This window comes from Pezoporus flaviventris, unplaced genomic scaffold (assembly GCF_033815535.1).
Source record: "Pezoporus flaviventris isolate CSIRO_AGI_PZ_B2104156 unplaced genomic scaffold, CSIRO_AGI_Pfla_v1 ptg000093l, whole genome shotgun sequence".
NCBI lineage: Eukaryota > Metazoa > Chordata > Aves > Psittaciformes > Psittacidae > Pezoporus > Pezoporus flaviventris.
In genome coordinates, this window is record NW_026892641.1 from 1,671,814 (window position 1) to 1,689,980 (window position 18,167).

General features: G+C 50.8%; 1 protein-coding gene and 1 long non-coding RNA gene across 3 annotated transcripts in view; one reads left to right on the top strand and one right to left on the bottom strand.

Moving 5' to 3' along the window:
• SORL1 (sortilin related receptor 1) overlaps positions 1-18,167 on the bottom strand; it is a 44,918-nt gene that overhangs the window by 18,624 nt on the left and 8,127 nt on the right. The window contains exons 2-27 of one of the 2 annotated variants that reach the window (XM_061476129.1): positions 17,758-17,874; positions 17,545-17,670; positions 16,975-17,136; positions 15,595-15,662; positions 15,117-15,297; positions 13,430-13,531; positions 12,980-13,149; positions 12,637-12,829; positions 12,374-12,491; positions 11,804-11,877; positions 9,751-9,839; positions 9,497-9,675; positions 8,143-8,329; positions 6,984-7,112; positions 6,693-6,778; positions 5,364-5,536; positions 5,066-5,197; positions 4,486-4,577; positions 3,526-3,772; positions 3,310-3,448; positions 2,969-3,142; positions 2,694-2,807; positions 1,902-2,024; positions 1,634-1,753; positions 343-465; positions 36-143 (exon numbers count right to left, since the gene is read on the bottom strand). In XM_061476129.1, coding sequence (XP_061332113.1) covers positions 36-143; positions 343-465; positions 1,634-1,753; positions 1,902-2,024; positions 2,694-2,807; positions 2,969-3,142; positions 3,310-3,448; positions 3,526-3,772; positions 4,486-4,577; positions 5,066-5,197; positions 5,364-5,536; positions 6,693-6,778; positions 6,984-7,112; positions 8,143-8,329; positions 9,497-9,675; positions 9,751-9,839; positions 11,804-11,877; positions 12,374-12,491; positions 12,637-12,829; positions 12,980-13,149; positions 13,430-13,531; positions 15,117-15,297; positions 15,595-15,662; positions 16,975-17,136; positions 17,545-17,670; positions 17,758-17,874 — 3,526 coding nt within the window. Of the gene's footprint in view, positions 1-35; positions 144-342; positions 469-1,633; positions 1,754-1,901; positions 2,025-2,693; positions 2,808-2,968; positions 3,143-3,309; positions 3,449-3,525; positions 3,773-4,485; positions 4,578-5,065; positions 5,198-5,363; positions 5,537-6,692; positions 6,779-6,983; positions 7,113-8,142; positions 8,330-9,496; positions 9,676-9,750; positions 9,840-11,803; positions 11,878-12,373; positions 12,492-12,636; positions 12,830-12,979; positions 13,150-13,429; positions 13,532-15,116; positions 15,298-15,594; positions 15,663-16,974; positions 17,137-17,544; positions 17,671-17,757; positions 17,875-18,167 lie in introns of both variants that reach the window. The other variant, XM_061476128.1, reaches the window with a different exon arrangement.
• LOC133281020 (uncharacterized) lies at positions 15,679-16,724 on the top strand. The gene is made up of 2 exons (XR_009747342.1): positions 15,679-16,388; positions 16,488-16,724. It is a non-coding gene; the product is annotated as an uncharacterized LOC133281020 (long non-coding RNA).

Below are 18,167 nucleotides of genomic sequence, written 5' to 3' on the forward strand. Positions count from 1 at the left end.
GAACCCCGCCAGCTCCCCGCAGCTCCGGTACTCACCACAGTGCTGCTCATCCGAGGCATCGGAGCAGTCGTTGATGCCATCACAGTGTTTGCTGGTTGGGATGCAAGTGCCGTTGGGGCACTGGAAGCCGTTGCACTTCTTTTCTGAAATGCAGAATTGGGTAGATGCTGGGGGTGGGGGGGGTGTCTAAGGCTGCCTTTAAGTAGCCACAGCAGAGCCCCAGTTGTCTTCTCCCTGCTTTTGGAGGGATGGGAATCATCCCCCTGCATTTGCTGCAGGTTTATCTCGGTGGGTTTGTAGCAATCCCTCCCTCCCCATTGCAGAACCCCATCCTCATGTTACCGCAGTTGGCAGGGTCCTCATCGGAGCCATCCTGGCAGTCAGCATCACCGTCACACGCCCAGCGCTGTGGGATGCAGTGTCCGTTGTGGCACTGGAAGCTGGAGGCCTCGCACGTGTGATATACTGCTGAAACCAGAGCCGGGGGGGGGGGGAGGTCTGAGTGTGGGGCACTGCCACGTCCCCACCAAGCTGCAATATGTGTCAGGCCCCTGGCAAGAGATTCCAGGATCTCCTGGGTCACACTGTGGTCTTTCCTTCTCCTGCTGTGCATGGGGGATGGCTTTTGGAGGCTAGCAAGCCCTCCCAAAGATCTCCCTTTGATCTCAGCCCTTTGAGTGAGTGGGAAAAGGTGGCAGCGGTGGCATCTTGCCAGAGATGGCAAGAAACATCACAGCATAAGCAAGGCTTGGCAGGGCGGCGCGGTCCCCCATGCAGGGCAGGACAGATCAGAGACAGCCTTTAATTAAGGCAGGCAAGGCTGTTCTGTGTTGCCAAACCAAATTAGAAATGCAATTCTCCTCGGGTTTCCAAGGGAGGAGGGCCCTGGCTTTCCTCAGGCTCCTGTCACAAGAGTATCTGCCTGTGGCGTATCTTGGTTGAAGCCTAGTCTATGTTGTCGCTTTAGAGACAAATACTGTTCTTCATCCAGGAGAGCGCTTGTCGTTATTGAGCAGAAAAGCAGTGTTCAACTTAATTAAATTGCACGATGGTGGATTTTAGGCTAGCGAGTGACATGCACTTGCAGATATTTCAAAATACTGCAATCTTGTGGCAGTAATATTCTATTAGATATTCAGTGTGAAATGTAATTATTTGAGATAAGAGCAATAATTGCCGCTGTTGAAGTCAGATGAAATGTTTCTCCAATAACTGTGATCCTCTTAGATAATTCCAACTTCAGGCTTTACAAACCTGATACACTTTTTGAAGTAGGTTCCTTTCCTGTAACAGTTCTCCCTGGAGAAACTCACATGAGAGATAAGTGATACCATTATAATTTAAACCTTATATAGCCACGCACTCGGAATACTAACAGTGAAGATCCCCTGCGCCATGCTATAAACCCAATAGGCTTGAGGCATGGTAAATGCCACAGGAGGTGAGCACGCAGGAGCTTGGAGGCCTGAAAGGGATCTTCTAGATCCACCCCAAACTGAGCTGCAGGCTGCCTGGCTGAGTGGTGCAGTTCACAAGCAGGGAAACTGAGGCACAAGATGTTAGCTGGTATTTATAGCATCTCAGGCTGCAAGTGTTTGCAAAGGAAGATTATTGGTCACATCAACGTGCTCACCAGTGCAGTTCGCTTCATCGGACCAGTCCCTGCAATCGTTATCACCATCACACATCCAGGAGAGACGAATGCACATCCCTGAGCTGCAGCTGAATTCATCACTTTTACACTGATGGGCCTCTGCGAACAAGCACACGCAGTTCAGATGATGTCAGGACCAGGGGAGAGGAGGAGGAGGAGCAGCCAGTACCCAGTAAACACGTAACACCCTGCCCCAAACCACTGTGCCCTTACACAGGGACAGGGAAGGAGGTTTGAGGGCACTCACCGCAGTGACTTTCATCGCTGTTGTCCCCGCAGTCATCCTCCAGGTCACATTTGTAGGACAGTGGGATGCACGTCCCTGAGCCCTGGCAGCGGAACTGGGTCTCGGCATCGCACACAGTGGTAGCTAACACAGCGAGGAAGGAGAGGAGGAGGAGCAGGAGGTTAAGGTGGTGGTTGGGAAACAGCTGCTGTTGCCCAAGTGCGTGTACTCAATGCATGGAAGTGAAGCGAGAGGGATGGCATCCTACAAGCTTCGCTCGATGCTGCTCCTGTCTTTAAACCCAGCCTTTTTTTCCATGGTGCACTATTCCAAACCCTGCAAGCTCTGCAAAGCTATGGAACATCTGCCCCTCCTGCATGCATTGGCAGTCCCTAATTTTACTCAAAATGAGACCTCCATCTTTAATGTGTGAACTTGATTTATTAGCTCAACAAGAAGCCTATGTCTGCACGATGCAGACAGAAAGTCGCTTTCTATCTGCACTCTTTTCCTCATCATTGGCTGTGTCCTCAATTAGGCTCAGAAGACAATTACTGCAAGGACAAACACACACCCTCCTGTGAGAGCTGGCATCAGTCTCGCTGCATTTTAGACGTTTACACCTGAATTGGTCAAGGGGGAAATACTGGCCCTTGCAGGACACAACTCATCTGACTGGCTTCAGATGCCTATCAAAGGAGCACCTCTTGCTCTCCATGACTGTCAAGGGAGCATACACCATAGGCTCAGGTGCACTGCCAACACAGCAGACATCTAAATTTGGACAGGCAAACACCACCTCAGGACACTTACGGCAGTTCTTCTCATCGCTCATGTCCCCACAGTCATTATCGTTGTCACACTGCCAAATGCTGTTGATGCAGTTCCCATTGAAGCATCTGTACTGATTCGGCAGACACGTGTTTTCTGGTGCAAAAGGGAAAACAAAACCGAGCTGGCACGAGGCATGACGCTGCGCTTTCAGAGGACAGGCCATACTCCTCCTTGGAAAGATCATGCTGACCTCTTGCAATGGCAGGAGCCACCCCTCAGTATAAAGCCACAGCAAGAACCAAGCATGGTTTTACCTTCCTTTATGCAGGTGTTGTTCTTCATGATGTAGCCACGAGGACAGTCGCACCTGACCTCCCCTGTGGGCAGCACGGTGCTGGACACCCCCTCGGGGCACTTGCAGCTCCTGCCGTTGTTTGACTTGGGCAGGCAGAGCAGGCTGCAGGGCTTGGTGATGCAGGCGTTCTCCCCTGGTGTGAGGGCAGAGAGGAAGGGGACGCTGTTAGGACAGAGGGCTGGAGATGCAGTGGGAAGCCCAATTTCACCTGATATCCCGGGTTTTGGGTTCATATTCCCATTGGGAGCTAGCTCTGCTAAATCACATCCCTAAGTATCATCTACGCACTCATGCCATTACCTGTTGTCTTTCCTCTGTAAAAGATTTTCATATCCATGATCCCATTCAATCGACCCACTAAGATCTCCATTCTTGAGCCACTGTTTTTGGATGCTCTGAAAATACTCAGCTGTGACCAGTCGTTCCAGTAGATTTCATTCTGAAACACAGGCTTTGCTCTTAGCATGCATGCTATGGAAATGTGTGCGGACGGGAAAGGAGCCGCCATATACATACCTTAAACACAGCAATAGCATAAGGGTGAGGGAGGCTGTCCAGGATCACAGACCTCTGCATCCCATTGAAATCCACCCTCTCAATCCTGTCCATATAGGCTTCGGTCCAGTAGATCCAGTGGTCATCCACAGAGATGCCATTTGGCCACCGCACGCCCTCCGAAACGATGCACCCAGCCGATGACCCATCCATGTCGCTGCGGTAAATGCCGGCTCTGGAATCTCCCCAGTCTGTCCAGAACATCAGCCTGGCAAGAGGCAGAGAGATTACTCGACATAGTAACAAACCAGCTCATCAAAAGGAAACGGGGCATGAGCAGAGGTTTGAATACTTTACATTCCGTATCTCTTGCAAGACATGCTTTGGAAAAAGGGAGCTCTTTGCAATTCAAATGAATGCTACCAACAGATCTACAAGCAGCACAGAGGCTTCCTTAGCTGCAGGCTCTGTGGTGTGAGTGCAGCTGTAGGTTACCTTGCACTGAACTGCTTTGCTTTAGCACATATGCCTAAATACAGCTCAGGTTTGTCAGGGCTCTATTTGCAGTGCACCAAAACTGTAGCTTCCATTTGGCTCTTGAATTTGAGTACAGCTCAGTTTCTCATGCATTACTGCAATGCTTTCCTCAGTGACCAGACCAGTTTTACTGGCAGGAAGAGTTATTTACTAGTAGATATGTACAGATAGGAAAAGCAGCAGTTAAACTGAAAGGAGAAACAGTTTGTGATCTCTGCTCCTGCTTTAGTTGGGTATGAAATGGCAGGAAGGGGCTGCATGGGGCAGGACTGCTGTGCTGCCTGCCATCACTCCTGTCCCCCCATCCCACCCTTTGGGACTGAGTCTTAAAAGCTTTCCATGCAGCACACTTCCTCATGTTTGCTTCTTATGAGGGTAGCAGTGAAGGACCAGAATGATTCCCCTGGTGAACACAAAGGCTACTTGCGATGCTTTCTTTCTTACCCATCTTGGGGAACTAGAGTGAGGGCTCTGGGTCGTTCAAGGATTGAGGAATTGAGGACGGTGAGTCGCAGGTCTCCGTCTGGATTGGCAACCTAGAATGGTAACCGAAAGCCAGGAGGGGCGCCTTTAGTGCGGGCAGTATGGGAGGCAGTTGTACTGGTTAAAGTTACATGCAATCTATGGTAGGTAATCACTGCTCCCTAATAAAACAGCTGCTGTGGGCACAGGGAGCAGTTCCTGAGGTAATAAAAGAGGGTAGATCCATGCATTTATTGATGTTTCTACATGGCAGAGTGAGCACTCTGTGTGCCCTGTGGTGGCTGTGCATACTGCACAAGGCTGTTGCTTTTTCTCCCGTTTCTGCTGTGTGATTCAGCCTCACAAAGTGACCTCGTTTAAGTACACAGGGCTGAGTGTTGTCATAGCCTGTTTGTGTTTAGATCCAATGAAGTGGCATGTGGGTCAGTGTTCAGTAATGTCCCATCAGCAATAAGATTTCAGGGCAGAAGCCAGCTTAGAGCTCAGGCACCTCAAAGATGCACTGTGACACATCAGTGTAGCCCGGTGAGCATAGCTGTACCTCAATTTTGGGAATCCCAGCATTGACCCAATACAGCAGTTGACTGAGAGGTTCAAAGGCCAACGCTTCCACTGTTTCCAGCCCGGTGCTTATGATTATTTCTTGCCCGGAGCTGCCGTTGAGACAAAGACGCTGCAAAGAAAGGAATAAATCAGAAAAGCAGATGAGGAACTTGCTCATGAGCACAGTCACTAACAGACAGCTCGGAGGGAGGAGTATCCAAGACAAACATTTGCACTGAGGGGTGTGTATGGTGCAAGGAGGCGATGCCACGGGTGGCCAGCACTCCCCACCTCACCTGTATAATGTCAAGAGTGACATCAGCCCAGTACAAGCAGTTGTGGTCGTAGTCAAAGTCCAGGGCGACCGCCCCTCGTAGCCCAGCCAGGGGCAGCTCCTCGCTGACACCAGAGGCAAGGTCGTAGCGATGGATGGAGTAGCGGGTGGCGTAGAGAATGAACTCGTTCTCCTCTGCAAGAACACAGGGTGCCTTATTCAGAGGCCATTTTAGGCTACTCAAGGGGCGAATAGGTATTTTGTCTTACTCCTGGTACTTGTTTTAGCACCTCAGCGTAAGGAAGGCAAAGGCCCTTTGTCTCAGTGGGCTTAGGTTAATGGGAACACACTAATAGCCTTGTGCAGGTCCCGTGTGTGCCCAGGAGCACACTGCAACCATTGTTTGTTCCAGGAGGAGCCGAGCACGGCAAAATGTGCCGTGACCCTTCCTTCCCACGTTAGTGCACTGCCAATTGGAAACTAAATACTGATCTCCTGCTCCTCAAAAACCTCATAAAAAGGTGGGAGTGATGGAAATCTGCAAGTCCTGGGGGACACGGGCCCTGCAGTTGATATCCCAGAGTGGGTTTTGTTTCTGTATCGCGCCGAATCCAGTGTAATGGGATCCTGGTCCGGGGCAAAGTCTCCCTGGCATTAGCACGCTACTGGTAAAGGCCAATAATGCTCTTAATGAGTAAAGCTAATGTCAGTAAGTAACTCTGGCTGTGCATCCCTAATGAGATAATAGGGAGATACGAAACAGATACGGTACATGAAAGTGTTACCATGGTGCGAGCCAACACGTATCTGAAGACGATCAGTAAATACTCTGGGAACACGGCACTTCAAAGCCCAGCCCGGTGGGGACTGCAGGTTTACTTTTCAGTCAGCAGGGCCCTTCTCAGCATGACTAACAGCTCTCCAAATAGCTCAAGAGGGCTCAGAGGGGTGAATAACGTGTCATGCTCTGCACGAGGAGCAAAACTAAGCATGGCATTGGCATGAATCCCAGCAGAGGGAATGCTTCCCCAGGCACCTGCTGCTCTGGTTTGCAGCTGGAATATCTTCTGCACCCTCAACCATCTTAGGATGACACAGGGAAACCTCACGCTGGTGGGTCTGTGAGCGCCTTACACAAGCCTCTTCCCCGTGTCAGGCTCGCTCTTGAGCTGCTGTGCTGCAGCATGCTAATCACGCAGCTCATGACGGCAGATTAAATTAGAGCTGTAATGAGCAGAATGCAAATAACACTGGCAGAACAGGGGCAGGAGGCTGTGTCAGTGCTTTGAGAGGAGAAAAGAGGGAGAGAGGTGAAGTTTGGTGGGCACAAAGCAGTCCTGTACGTACTCACCAGCTAAAGGGCACGGTACCAGCTCCCCTTCGAGCCGCGACTCGATGTCTCCACCTGTACAAGTGTCCCCAGAGATCTTTCGATAGCTGCAACATACACAGTCATGCAGTTTATCTTATGGAAGCTATTAACGTGTGCAGCTAGCATAAGCAGTGTTGCTTTGTTGCAATGTATGTCTAAACATGCAGTTTGTTTACTGCCACTTATGGGGTGTTTGTGTGGGGGTTTTGTGGTCATTTGGGGTTTTTTAATCACCACTAGGATAAATCCTCTCCCAAGTCAAATACATACCCTCGAGTCCTCTTGTAAGTTGAGCCAACAGGGCAAGGGACTGGTGGATCATATGGTTTGCCAGCAAATTCAGGGTCAGGGACACAAACTTCTAATGATAAGTCATCACTCAGTTTAAACCCAAAATCACTGCAAGAAGAAAGGTGTAAGGAAGGATGGATGGAAGGCAAAAACTCAGCTGTGTTACACTATTGCTCTGCTCTATTTCTGCATAGAAGTTTAAAGGACCCAAAGCATCTCAGAAGTCTGTTATTATCAGTATTTAGCTGCACAATAATATCGTACAGCTTCTCTCTCCAGGGAGCTTCAAGAGCGTTTTGGATATAAGCTTGCCCAAAGTAGGCAGGTGAGGCAGCAAGGCACAACTGAGCCAGTGTGCCCTGAAAGCCTGGCTGTAAGCCCCAGTTCTGCTAGTTGGCTTAGCTCACTGGTCTCTTGGCTTTTCCTGTTGGTAGAATGGGAGTTACAGTGCGATCTGTTCTTTGGAAAACACTGTGGAAGAGGTTGTGTCAATCTCATTTTACATGGAGTCCAGGGCTGTGATTCTGAGGCAGCAATTAGATCCTACAAGCCCTATTCTCAGTCTGCTCATGATGAGCTGGACTCAATCTCTGCCTCGGCATCGGACAAGCAGAGCTGGACCCCTGTCCTTAACTCTGTGTACTGGGCACTCAAGCAGTCAGACCCTGCACAGCAGTTCACTTTCTAACCCCAAACCTCTGCATCAGGTGGCCAGAGCATGGTTCCTAATCGTGAGAGCTGTGCAGGGTCAGTAATGTGCTAGTTGCAGATACAATGATAGAGCAGGTCCAGTTGCATCCCTGTTGCTAAATGGTCCCTAAGTTTTTTGGTGGAGGATCTCTCTATGTGATGGGAAATTGTCTGTCATCATTTGAAAGAAGGTGATGGGTTAACAATGCTTTCCACTTCTATGGAGCCTTTCAGAGGCTCCTGAAAGGTTCTAAAGACATTAATTAAGTCTTATGCCCTGTTGTTAATGAAAGGATGTTTTCAGTCTATTTAGTTTCCTCTGTGCTATAAAATCAAGCAACAATACACAGAGCTCAGTAAATTGGATGTTTGTTCACTTTGAGCGATTGGTCACAGGTATTTATCTCAAACTTCCAATCCAAACTAAAAGAAATTAATTGATATTTACCATTCAAAGTCTTCCCTTGTACAAGAGCAGTTGGAGACCATGACAGGCCTGTCAAAGTCTTCCCCATTGAAACAGGTCGCATGAGGAGTCCTCCTTTTGAAGACAGTCTTATGCCCCAGCAAGCATTCATTGCCTCGCTCATCGGAGGGTGACCACAGTTTGTAGTCATTCTCTGTGCAAGGGACCCCTAAGAGAAGCAGCAAGGGGAGGGGAAAGAGAGGAACAGTCCTTGTGGCACCCCAGAACAAGGGTTTAAAGGCAAGAGAGCAGCAGATGTCCCTCAGCACTGCTGCTGGTGTGTGCCCAGTGAGGATGCTGGAAGTGAGAGCAGGCACACTGGCACCCAGCCATGCACTGCAATAATGCCCGTTGTCCTTTCCCTCCCGCTGCCCTCCTCCGGCACAAAACGAGTGGCTCCCCCCTGGCTGCATGGCTCTAGCCCAAAAGAAAAGGCAAAGCAGGAAGCATTTCAGCTCAGGGCGTGCAGCGGCACTCAGTGACAGGAGGCAACAAGCAGCTCCGTCGCGGTGACAGTGAATCTGTGATGCCTCATTTAAATGGAGTCGTTCTGGTTACCAAACAGATCCATTTCTAACAAAACGTCAAGGGAATTGGTTATAAATTTTAGTCAGGGAAATTCCTCTGCTGGGTTTAACTGCTCTTTGATTAAAATGCTGCCTTGCAATCAAAGCTGAAATGGGTTATAAAACATTCATAGCTACAAGCCTTCAGAAGGATCCTTTCTCTTTTTTTTTCCCCTTTCCTCTTCAACAAAGTGCTCAGTGAGGATGGAAGTGATGGGGAAGAGCACAGGGGACATTGAATGCCTTCAGCAGTTGTGTCTGTGTGGACATGAGGTATGAGGGACAGGCACCTAAAAGCAGATGGCCTCCACAGGAGATGCCCTTTATCCCCTGCCTCCATGGGACAGCCAGCAAAGTGGGGTTGGTCTGCTGCTAACGGGACTTCAGGGCATTTCACTGGGGTTTTTTTTGGAAACCGGAATAGAGGGGAAGAGCAACAAAAGCGTTTCTGCACCCCATTTGCATTTAGGCACCCATCAGTGGGAATGTATGAGCCTTGGATGATGGAGTAGTTTGGCTCATAGCCTGAGGTCCCTTGGTTGCTTTGGACTTCTGAAAACCTTTCCTATGCCACCTCCTCGATCTCAGCCCCCCAGAAAGGGTATGTTAAGAGCTCTCTTGCACCCCCAGGGGTACTGGGCACAGGCTGTGCAGCGTGGGACTGGCTGGTTTCTGGTGTGAGGGCTTATTAGTGTGTGCAACCTGCAAAGCTACAGGGTGGGCACTGACAGAACCAGCGTCAGCGATGGCTCTGTCACTTGTCCCCTTACCCAGCACGTCAGTGGTGTTGATCTGCAGTATCAACCAGCTGTGGCCATTCTCTTTGTACGAGCCAAAGATGGTGAATATGGTGCTTTTCTCCCCAGGCTCAGTGAGCAGTCCGTACACAAACACCGGCTTCTCTGAGAAAGTGAACACTTTCCAGGTTTCCCCTTCATTTGTGCTGTACCTGGAGAAAGAGGATTGGGAATGCTGCTAGGAACAGGTTCTGCTGGGCACAGGGCACTGCCTCCCCCCTACTCACTTGAGCTGGTTGGTCTCGGTGCCTTGCGCGATGGCCACAAGAATGCCACCGTGGTCACCCCAGGTGTAATAGTGGGGTCCAGACAGCGCCTGGAAGAGAAACGCAGCCAAGGGGTGCATCAGAGCTGTGCTGAGTTAAGGGAGAAGCTTGGATGGAAAGCATGCTTTGACAGGAGTACTGCCTGACCCGAGCTGATGTTTGGGGTCGCCTGGGTTGAGCCAAGTACCTGGAGGCACCAGATCCAAGTGTTTATGGGCTGACATCTGTAGGCAAAAGCAGCCAGCCCCATTTCCCTAAATGTAGAGCTGTGTTTAGGAGCAGCACTGTGCCTCGTGCAGGGAAAGAAACACTGGAAAAAGTGCTATTACATCAAACCAGAGCCCACTGCTCCCCCCTTAGTCTGCAGGTCATGCCTGCCAGGCTTTCCTGACACTCAGCAAGGGCTTGCCACCTTCCTCGGGCTGCAGGTATGTGTAAGGTGTTTTGAATGCTCAAACTGGGGACATGGCATGCAGAAACAAGCTCTGGAGATAGCTTATACATCTGCTACACTACTACTGTAGTGACAGGACAAGAGGTAATGGGTTAAAGCTTAAACAGGGGAAGTTTAGATTGGCTATAAGGAGGAAATTATTTCCTGTGAGGGTGGTGAGGCACTGGAATGGGTTGCCCAGGGAGGCTGGGAATGCTCCATCCCTGGCGGTGTTCAAGGCCAGGTTGGATGAAGCCTTGGGTGAGATGGTTTAGTGTGAGGTGTCCCTGCCCATGGCAGGGGGGGTGGAACTGGATGATCTTAAGGTCCTTTCCAACCCTAACTATTCTATGATTCTACCCACCCTGCAGAAAAGAACCTGTATTTCATGCTCACTTACAGCTTTTAGTGACCACCAACACAAAAAAAATCACCTTTCCTTTCCTATCCCATCCCAGGAGCTCAGTGCAGTTGAGGGTGAAAATAGGAAGCATGTACGTGCCTGAATCTGCTCGCAGAACGCACTTGGGGACGTTCTTAGGCAGGGCACGGAATGTATTGTTTCTTTCTATGCTGTGCTGTGAGATCATAGCAGCGATCTGGAGAGCACTGAGCCTTCCAGCCTGCTGCTTGCCAAAGCCAACAGGGGGGAGCTGGGTTACTGCTTCTCAGCTCAGGGGTGACACTGCTGAGTGGCGTTCTGCACCTCTGCTCGTGATACAAAGGGCCTGAGGAACTCGGGAGCTGTTAACCGTGGGTCAGCGCTTCCTCGGCACGTTTAAATTGCACTCCAGCACAAACCTGCCTTGAAGCACCTCAAAGTCTCCGCTTCCTGATCCCCATCCCTAGCCATGAGGGCTCCTCAGGGCTCCCATAGGGATAAGCAACAGGTCCCCCTGCTTTCAGAGGTGCCCGCTCTCATCCAGGGCCAGCCTCTGACCCACGGTTGGCTTTGGCAGCAGTCAGGAGCTGTGGGGTGTCCCCACCGCTGCTTCCCAGTCCTCATCCCAGACCGCGCAGCACTTGGAAGAGGAAAAGGAGGCCGCTTAGTTCACAGATTTAAATGGCTTGCAGATGTTGGAATACCATGTTACACTGGCTGCAGAACGCACGGGCAGACCACAAGTACTGCCGCAGACCAGAACACCCACTTAGTAAACAGCAACCTCCCCATAAACCGAGAGCAACATCCCATTTTTCTGGAAGATGGCTCCAGACACTCTCCCATCCTAAGTCCTGGCTGTCAGCCCTGTCTAAAAGGGGCCAGATGACCTGTGCTGAGGGCAAATCCTGCCACTTGAAAAGAAGAAATATCTCTCTCCTGTGCTTGAACACACCACCTTCACCAAGAGCACTAAGAGGTTCACCTCCATGCCAACCCATGCCTGGTCCTTCACCTAAAGACCTTTATGCCTTGGTTTCAAGGGACATTCAGCACCTTCCAGCTACAGCTCTTGGACACGCAGGCGGAGGTCACCTTTAATGCCCAAGAGCTGCACATCACTTATCTATATTTCTGCCACCATCCTACCTGCTACACCACTGCCTTGGCTGGGCCAGCAAGCAAAAGAACATCCTTACCTCTCTCCACCTTGCTCCGGCACTGCTTGAGACATAGACATTGGTTTTCTTTGCCATGTTCTTGCCAATGGAACCTAGGATAATGGGAGAAATCATTCTTGAGGCATGCAAAGAGATTGCTTAAAATGAAGCCAGACACCTCTAAACTATTTTTATCTGACTGAAGAGCTGATTTTTCACACTATAAATTAATCCCTTCAAAAAGCAAATATTTTGAAGACTATTACAAGTTTCAAAAGCATCTGGGTAAAAAGCTATGGCTATAAATAACATCAAACAAAACGTTTAAGTGTCTTCTTCAGTAGCAGAGCGAGACAAACAGGAAGTTCTGTATGTTCGAGACACCCTTCATGTGGACAGTGGCAGGAAGGAGGATCAGAACGAAGCAGACAAGGTTTCTCACATCACTGTGCTGCAGTAAAATGTACATGCTGTAATTACTGTATGGGGACTGCAGCAGAGGAAGGATAGCAAAATGTACTTTGGTAACCTGCAGATACAAACTAGATGCTGCCAGGTTCCTCATGTCCTAACAACAACGTGCCCCAAGCCCCTGCATGGCCGCAGTACCGGTGGCGATGATCAGTCCTGGTGCCGACTCCTTGGACAGAATGGGCATCCTGCGCAGCTGGAAATTCAGCAGCTGGCTCAGGCGCTGGGCTAGGTGGAGGGAGCAGCCCTGGGAGAACTGGAAAGGTAAAACACAGTTCATTATCCCTCCATCGGGTGCCCTCGTCCCACCGAGTCTGGCTATCTCCACTTGGAGAGATGCTCTCCGAGCGGGATTGTGCTCCAGCCTCTTTTGGAGGATGCTTCTCCCTGCCCTGCACTACCTCACAGTCTATCCGCTCCCCATAGCGCGTCTGCGCTGGGGGCTGCAGCAGCTCCCAGGTCCCCCCTTTGTCAAAGGTGATGACGGAGCGCATGTTCTCCTCGCTGAAGGAGCCGTTGATCAGGGTGGCGATGTAGACACCCCGCACGCCTTCAACACGATGGAAGTCTGCAAAGGGCTCGTTGGCAAAATACCTGCGAGGGAATGCAAAGGTAGGATCAGTGAATCGCAGCCTCCCTGGTCTGGGGAGTGGGAGAATATCAAGCCTGGAGATCAGGGCAATGCTTTGATCAAACGCTACAATGATTATGTCTGATATTCCCCTTAGGCACATCCCGCGTTACCTGACTAAGGTGTCACTTCCAGCTCCTCCCGGGCTGTAGTAGAGCACGTTTTCTAAAGACAAGGAGAACTTCAGGCCTTCTGCCTCTGAGATGTAGAGGTTGGTACGGTTGTCATCATGGCTGACACACACAAACACCTGGTCCTCCGAGGCATCGGCAACATAATATTCCTTAGGAATGTAAATGACAGGTGAGCAGGCTTCATAGGTGTGGGCATACAAGCAGGGTTTACATACAGACTGGTTTAGTGTTTCCTTTTAGCTGGCTTAACGTTACCCTTCCCTACACCCATGTGTATTTCTGCTCAGCCCATCCCCTCCCCAAGCAGGATCATACGAGGTCCAGCTCCTGCAGTGTCTAGTGAAAGGCAGAGAATTGGTGTTGACATCTGAGGGTATCCTTGGCACAGGAGGGAGAGAGGAGGAGGTCCCCTTGGAAAGCATCACTTACCTTAATTGGATGCTTGGTTACGAACTGTGCCACACGCATCGGCTTGCGGTTGAAGGAAACCCAGAGCTGGACCGAAGGCGGCTGCGAGCCGCCTGGCAAACGCTGCGGCAGAGCAGAGGGATGTGTTAGGAGCAGCTCTCACCCCCCAGATCACCTTCATCTCCCGCGGCAGCCAAAAGGCAGCCTGGGGCAGACCCACACAGTGTGATGGGTCTCTATTTGTATGCAGGCAAAACATGGCCTGTGACTGATGGAGACCAGCACCCTGCTCAAGGTCTTCAGGTGGAGGTAAGGAGGCTGGATTTAGGGGTTTAATTCCTCCTCTTTCTGCAGAGCAGTTTGTCCTTTCCTCCCTATTTTTAGCAATTTGCACAAAACGAAAGGCGCCAGCAGGAAGCCGAAAAAGTAACAGGCTGGGGGCAACCTGTTTCGTATGGGATGCCAATGGTAAGAACCTAAACCCAGATTTAGGCTCCAAAAATAAGTGGCCTGGTTTTCCCAGGCTCCGTATTGCTAAGCAACCGCGACTCCCACGGGAAGGAGCACAAGTCAGAGTCCTGGGTGCCTCTAACACCCAGCCTGGCCTCTCCCCATTGCGCTGCTCCCGTTGCAGCCCAGCTTTGATGCAAGTGCCTGATTCCAGACCTGGGGATGTCATTTCCAAATCTGGGGTTTGCAGCCAGGCTGGCCTCCCTCCCAGAGCCTGTGTTTCCCATCAGTCTTTGCCTGAGCACGGAATACAAGGGATTTCAATGTTGTTTAATGCAACACCAGTGATTAGAGCTGTACAGAGAAGCGTGACAGTGACTCTGAGCCTTCCAGAAGCAGAAAGAACCCCCAGATTGAATTCATGCATGGAAAGGCCCCTATACAAACCTGCCTCGCACTCTCAGGATGTTGCCCTGTGAGCCTGGTGGCTTCTCCACAGACACAACCACCCCCCCGTGTCTCACCAAACGCCAACAGCAAGCCTAGATAACATCTCCTGCAAACCACAGCAGGCTTCAGAGCAGGCATAGTGCCAAGGGGATGGGACCCAAGAGTTGCAGGCTGTGCTACCTGCAAGAGAGACTTCTGAGAAACAGAAAGTGCTCTGCAAACACGTCCCCTGGCAACGTAGGAAACTCTACGTGGTTTTGCAAGGAGTCACCCCTAAATGGCAAAGGTTGCTCATTAAAGCAGGCTCAATGGCAGCAGCAGGAGAGGAAAGCAATGCTGGCTTTTCTGGAAGGAATAGGACTCTACCCCTCTGGTGTTGTGGCTCTGATTGTCTAGAAAGGACTTGCCCTCAGAGAAAGCACAGATGCCTTCTAGCTTGCTTTCAGGTTGGTCTGAAACTGTCCCACAGCTGCAGAAGGTATAGGGGGGCCCTGGCTGCAGGGGGACCAAAAGGCAGCTTTCACCTATCCTCTTTTCTTAGGAAAGGAGACTGAAAATCCAGCTTTCTTTCCAGGCTGGAGCACATTCGGCTACATGGACCTCGTCCATGTTTGACAGTAATCCTCTCTGACAAGCGGCCTCCTGACCACCAAGCTGCTGCACCACATCCCCCTTCTCCTCACCGGCTTTCCCAGGCATCCTGTGGCTTTTCCTGGATCCCAGCACTTCCCAAGCTGACCTAGTTCTGCCCAGCCTGCAGAAAAGCACCGAGCATCACCCTCGGTGGTGTTTCTCGCATGATACTCACCACAGATTTGGTTGCAAACATGTATTTGTCCCTGAGCTGGAAGTCTTCAACGTCCTCCAGGATTATCTCTTTATTTTCTCGGCTTTGAAAGAAATCAGTGCTGCGAATGACAGTGGAAGCCCCAGAAGGCTCGTGCCGCTCGATGTACACTGTATTTGGCTTGTCATAGGGCTCAACCCCCCTGGAAAGGACAACGAGAGAGGTGGTGGTGGTAGCTCTGCACCCAGAGCAATGCAGAAGGCAGCAAGTAACAAGGAGCAGGAATGCTTTTAAGAGATGGGGCTGGGGACAGGTAAGAAGCAGGGTAAATGTGGAGCACCCCTGGTTGTATGTGTTGTTGGCTGTCTCTTGTCCTCATGGTGCAGGGTCTCTGCTGGGTTTGGTACCCATGTCCTTGGTTTGCACAGGGCAGGAAGTGAGGAGTGAGAGAAGACAGGAGCTGGGCAGGTATCAGTACATACGCAGGTGTGATACATACCAAGAGAAAGACTTCACATGTTCCTGAATCATTATCCAGGTCTGGCCAAAATCATCTGATTTCCAGAGCTGCAATGACAAAAAGAAAGATGCCAGTGGGACTGGACAACCAAAAGAGACCCAATCCCTTAAGGAGACCCAGTCTGAGACAGCAAAAACAGGATGGACATGTGTCCATCACAAAACCATTAACTACTTTGATGACTTCTCTTTACATGGCAGCTCCCTGGAACAACAGCAATCTTTATAGCTTCAGGAGAGTAACCTAAACCCACAAAATTTGTCCCTACCCAAAGGATTTCCCACTGTCTGTTGCCCACCTGGTTTTACACTAACTCAGACATAACAATAACGTGGTGTGATGTACCGATGAAGGGCGACAGCAAGGGTAAATATCTGGGCAGAGCCTCCTCCCCCTTGGAGGCTGTTGCATCCCCAAGCACAGCGACAGGCTGTTGTTGTGAACATCAGTAAGGTAAAGGTCAGGAGGAGAGATAGCATCTTCCACTGCACCAATGAGAGCAGCAGCAACGAACACACCAGCCCGCAGGCACATCAGCTCCCCTGCGGATCCTGTCCCCCAAAGGTGTCCCTGAAACCAAGCACTGTGGTGGCACCCAAACTGTGACTTTTGCCTCTGTTTTGCAGGTACATGGATACAGGCAGCCAGACCCCAGCCTCAACAGCCAGGCCAGCAGGGAAGGTATTGCTCCTAGCCAGCTCCATCCCCCTTGGAAGGCATCAGTGGCACCCAGCACGCACCCGGTTACCACCAGACTGCAAACACTGCAGACTGTATGCATCCCCATTCACATGCTGGAGGATGCTTGTTTTGCTTAAGCTGCCTGGGTCTATCTGGAGATGTTGTAATTACTTACAATCTTTGCCCAATAGCTCCAGGGGAAAAAACAAAGTGTTTGTTTTCAAGAAGCAATTTGTTGTGCAAGACCCAAAGCCAAACCACATGCCCACATGAAATACTGCAGAGGTCAGTTCTGCCTCAGTGCCAGCACTCCGTGGCGAGTTACAGCTGCAGTAGCTGGGGAGATCAATACAGCCAGGAGAAGCCTGGAGGGACCAGAATATATGAAGGAAAAGGGAGAGGAAATCTTTAAGGAAGCCATGCTACAGGTACTACAAACTCGCTGCTGCAGAGGTCAGAAACCAGACTGACCTGTAGGAAATGGGTGTCTTGGCCAGTCTGGTACAGCTCTGCATGCAGTGGTCTGAGATCAGACACCCTGCACAGTCAAAGCGTGAACCCACATGGTGCTGGCATAGGGCAGGGTGTCTCTTGGCTCACTGTAAGGTCTATGGGGCCTGGGGGAATGCCACAGCAGAGGCAGGATGCTGGCCCTCCCATCTAAGCAGAAGTGCTCACCTGTTTCTTCGGATGAGACCTGTCGAAGCCCAAGAGGAGGTTGGGGTTCCTGCTGTGCAGGAGGAGATCTGCTGCTCTGAAGGGGATCGAGAAGCCCTGGATAGTGCTGCAGAAGTCGGTGGTGATCCAGAGGTACGGGACAAAGGCATCCACGAAGATATACTGGGAAGAGAGGGACCAGCAAGGAAGAAGGAGAGCAGGCAGTCAGGCTCCAGGAGGTCAGAGCAGAGCTCAGGCTAGCAATAACAAAGGCACGCATCCCGGGGGAGCCTTTGGGAGGGCAAACTCTGGAAGAAAGGAATTTGCCTGCCAGGAGAAAGGTGACCTTGGTGTAGATAGATAAAGCCTGAATTAACATTTGCGGCTGTAGCTCTGTAACAACACTAGTGATGGCAACACAGCTTGTCACTCTATAGGGACGAGTTGCTAAGGATGCAGTACCTTTACAGATACTCCTCCTGTACCAAGGAGCAGCTGTACTGCTATGGGCACTGCCACCATGGCACCGAGGACCACGCATGTTTGTGCTGTTGGTGGCAATGAAGTGGCCCTGCCCTGCAGCCTCCTCACCCTCTTGTTGTCAGCTGGGCTGTGGTAGAACTGAGCTATGGCCACCTCGCTGCTGTTCCCTGTGCTGAAGCCGAACCTCTCCGAAATCTTCTTAAAACTCTTCCCGTAGTCGTAAGATACGTAAACCTGCAAAGGAGAAGCCCCACAGTGACACCGTGCCTGGTACAGCAGCAGAGCAGGAGCCCCAGGGCAGCACCGGGCTGCATGACTTACATCGCTGTTTTTAGGACCCAGCAAAGACAGGCTGTCTCTGGCCAAGGCCACGATCACGTTGCTCTTCTCTCCAGCCCAGTGAACGACCATCTGATTGTGGGAATCGTTGAGGCTGACCTGGAACACCAAGGAAAAGGGCACCCTGAGGCCCAGCTCCACACCACACAGTGGTGGTCCAGCATGGCACCACGTAAAGCAGCATCTTTCATGAGCGCGTTGGCAATATGCGTGCTAGTTTTCCCTTTATAGAAATAGGATTTGGGAGATGTGAGAATGAAAACTAAAGCCAAGGACAGAGATGGGATCTCAAATCCAGGCTAACTAGGTGAAGGGCCACAGGGAAACAGGTCTGCAGCAAGTTCTTCTGTACCATGAAGGACGTGCTGGTTTCCAACACAAATGCAGCCATA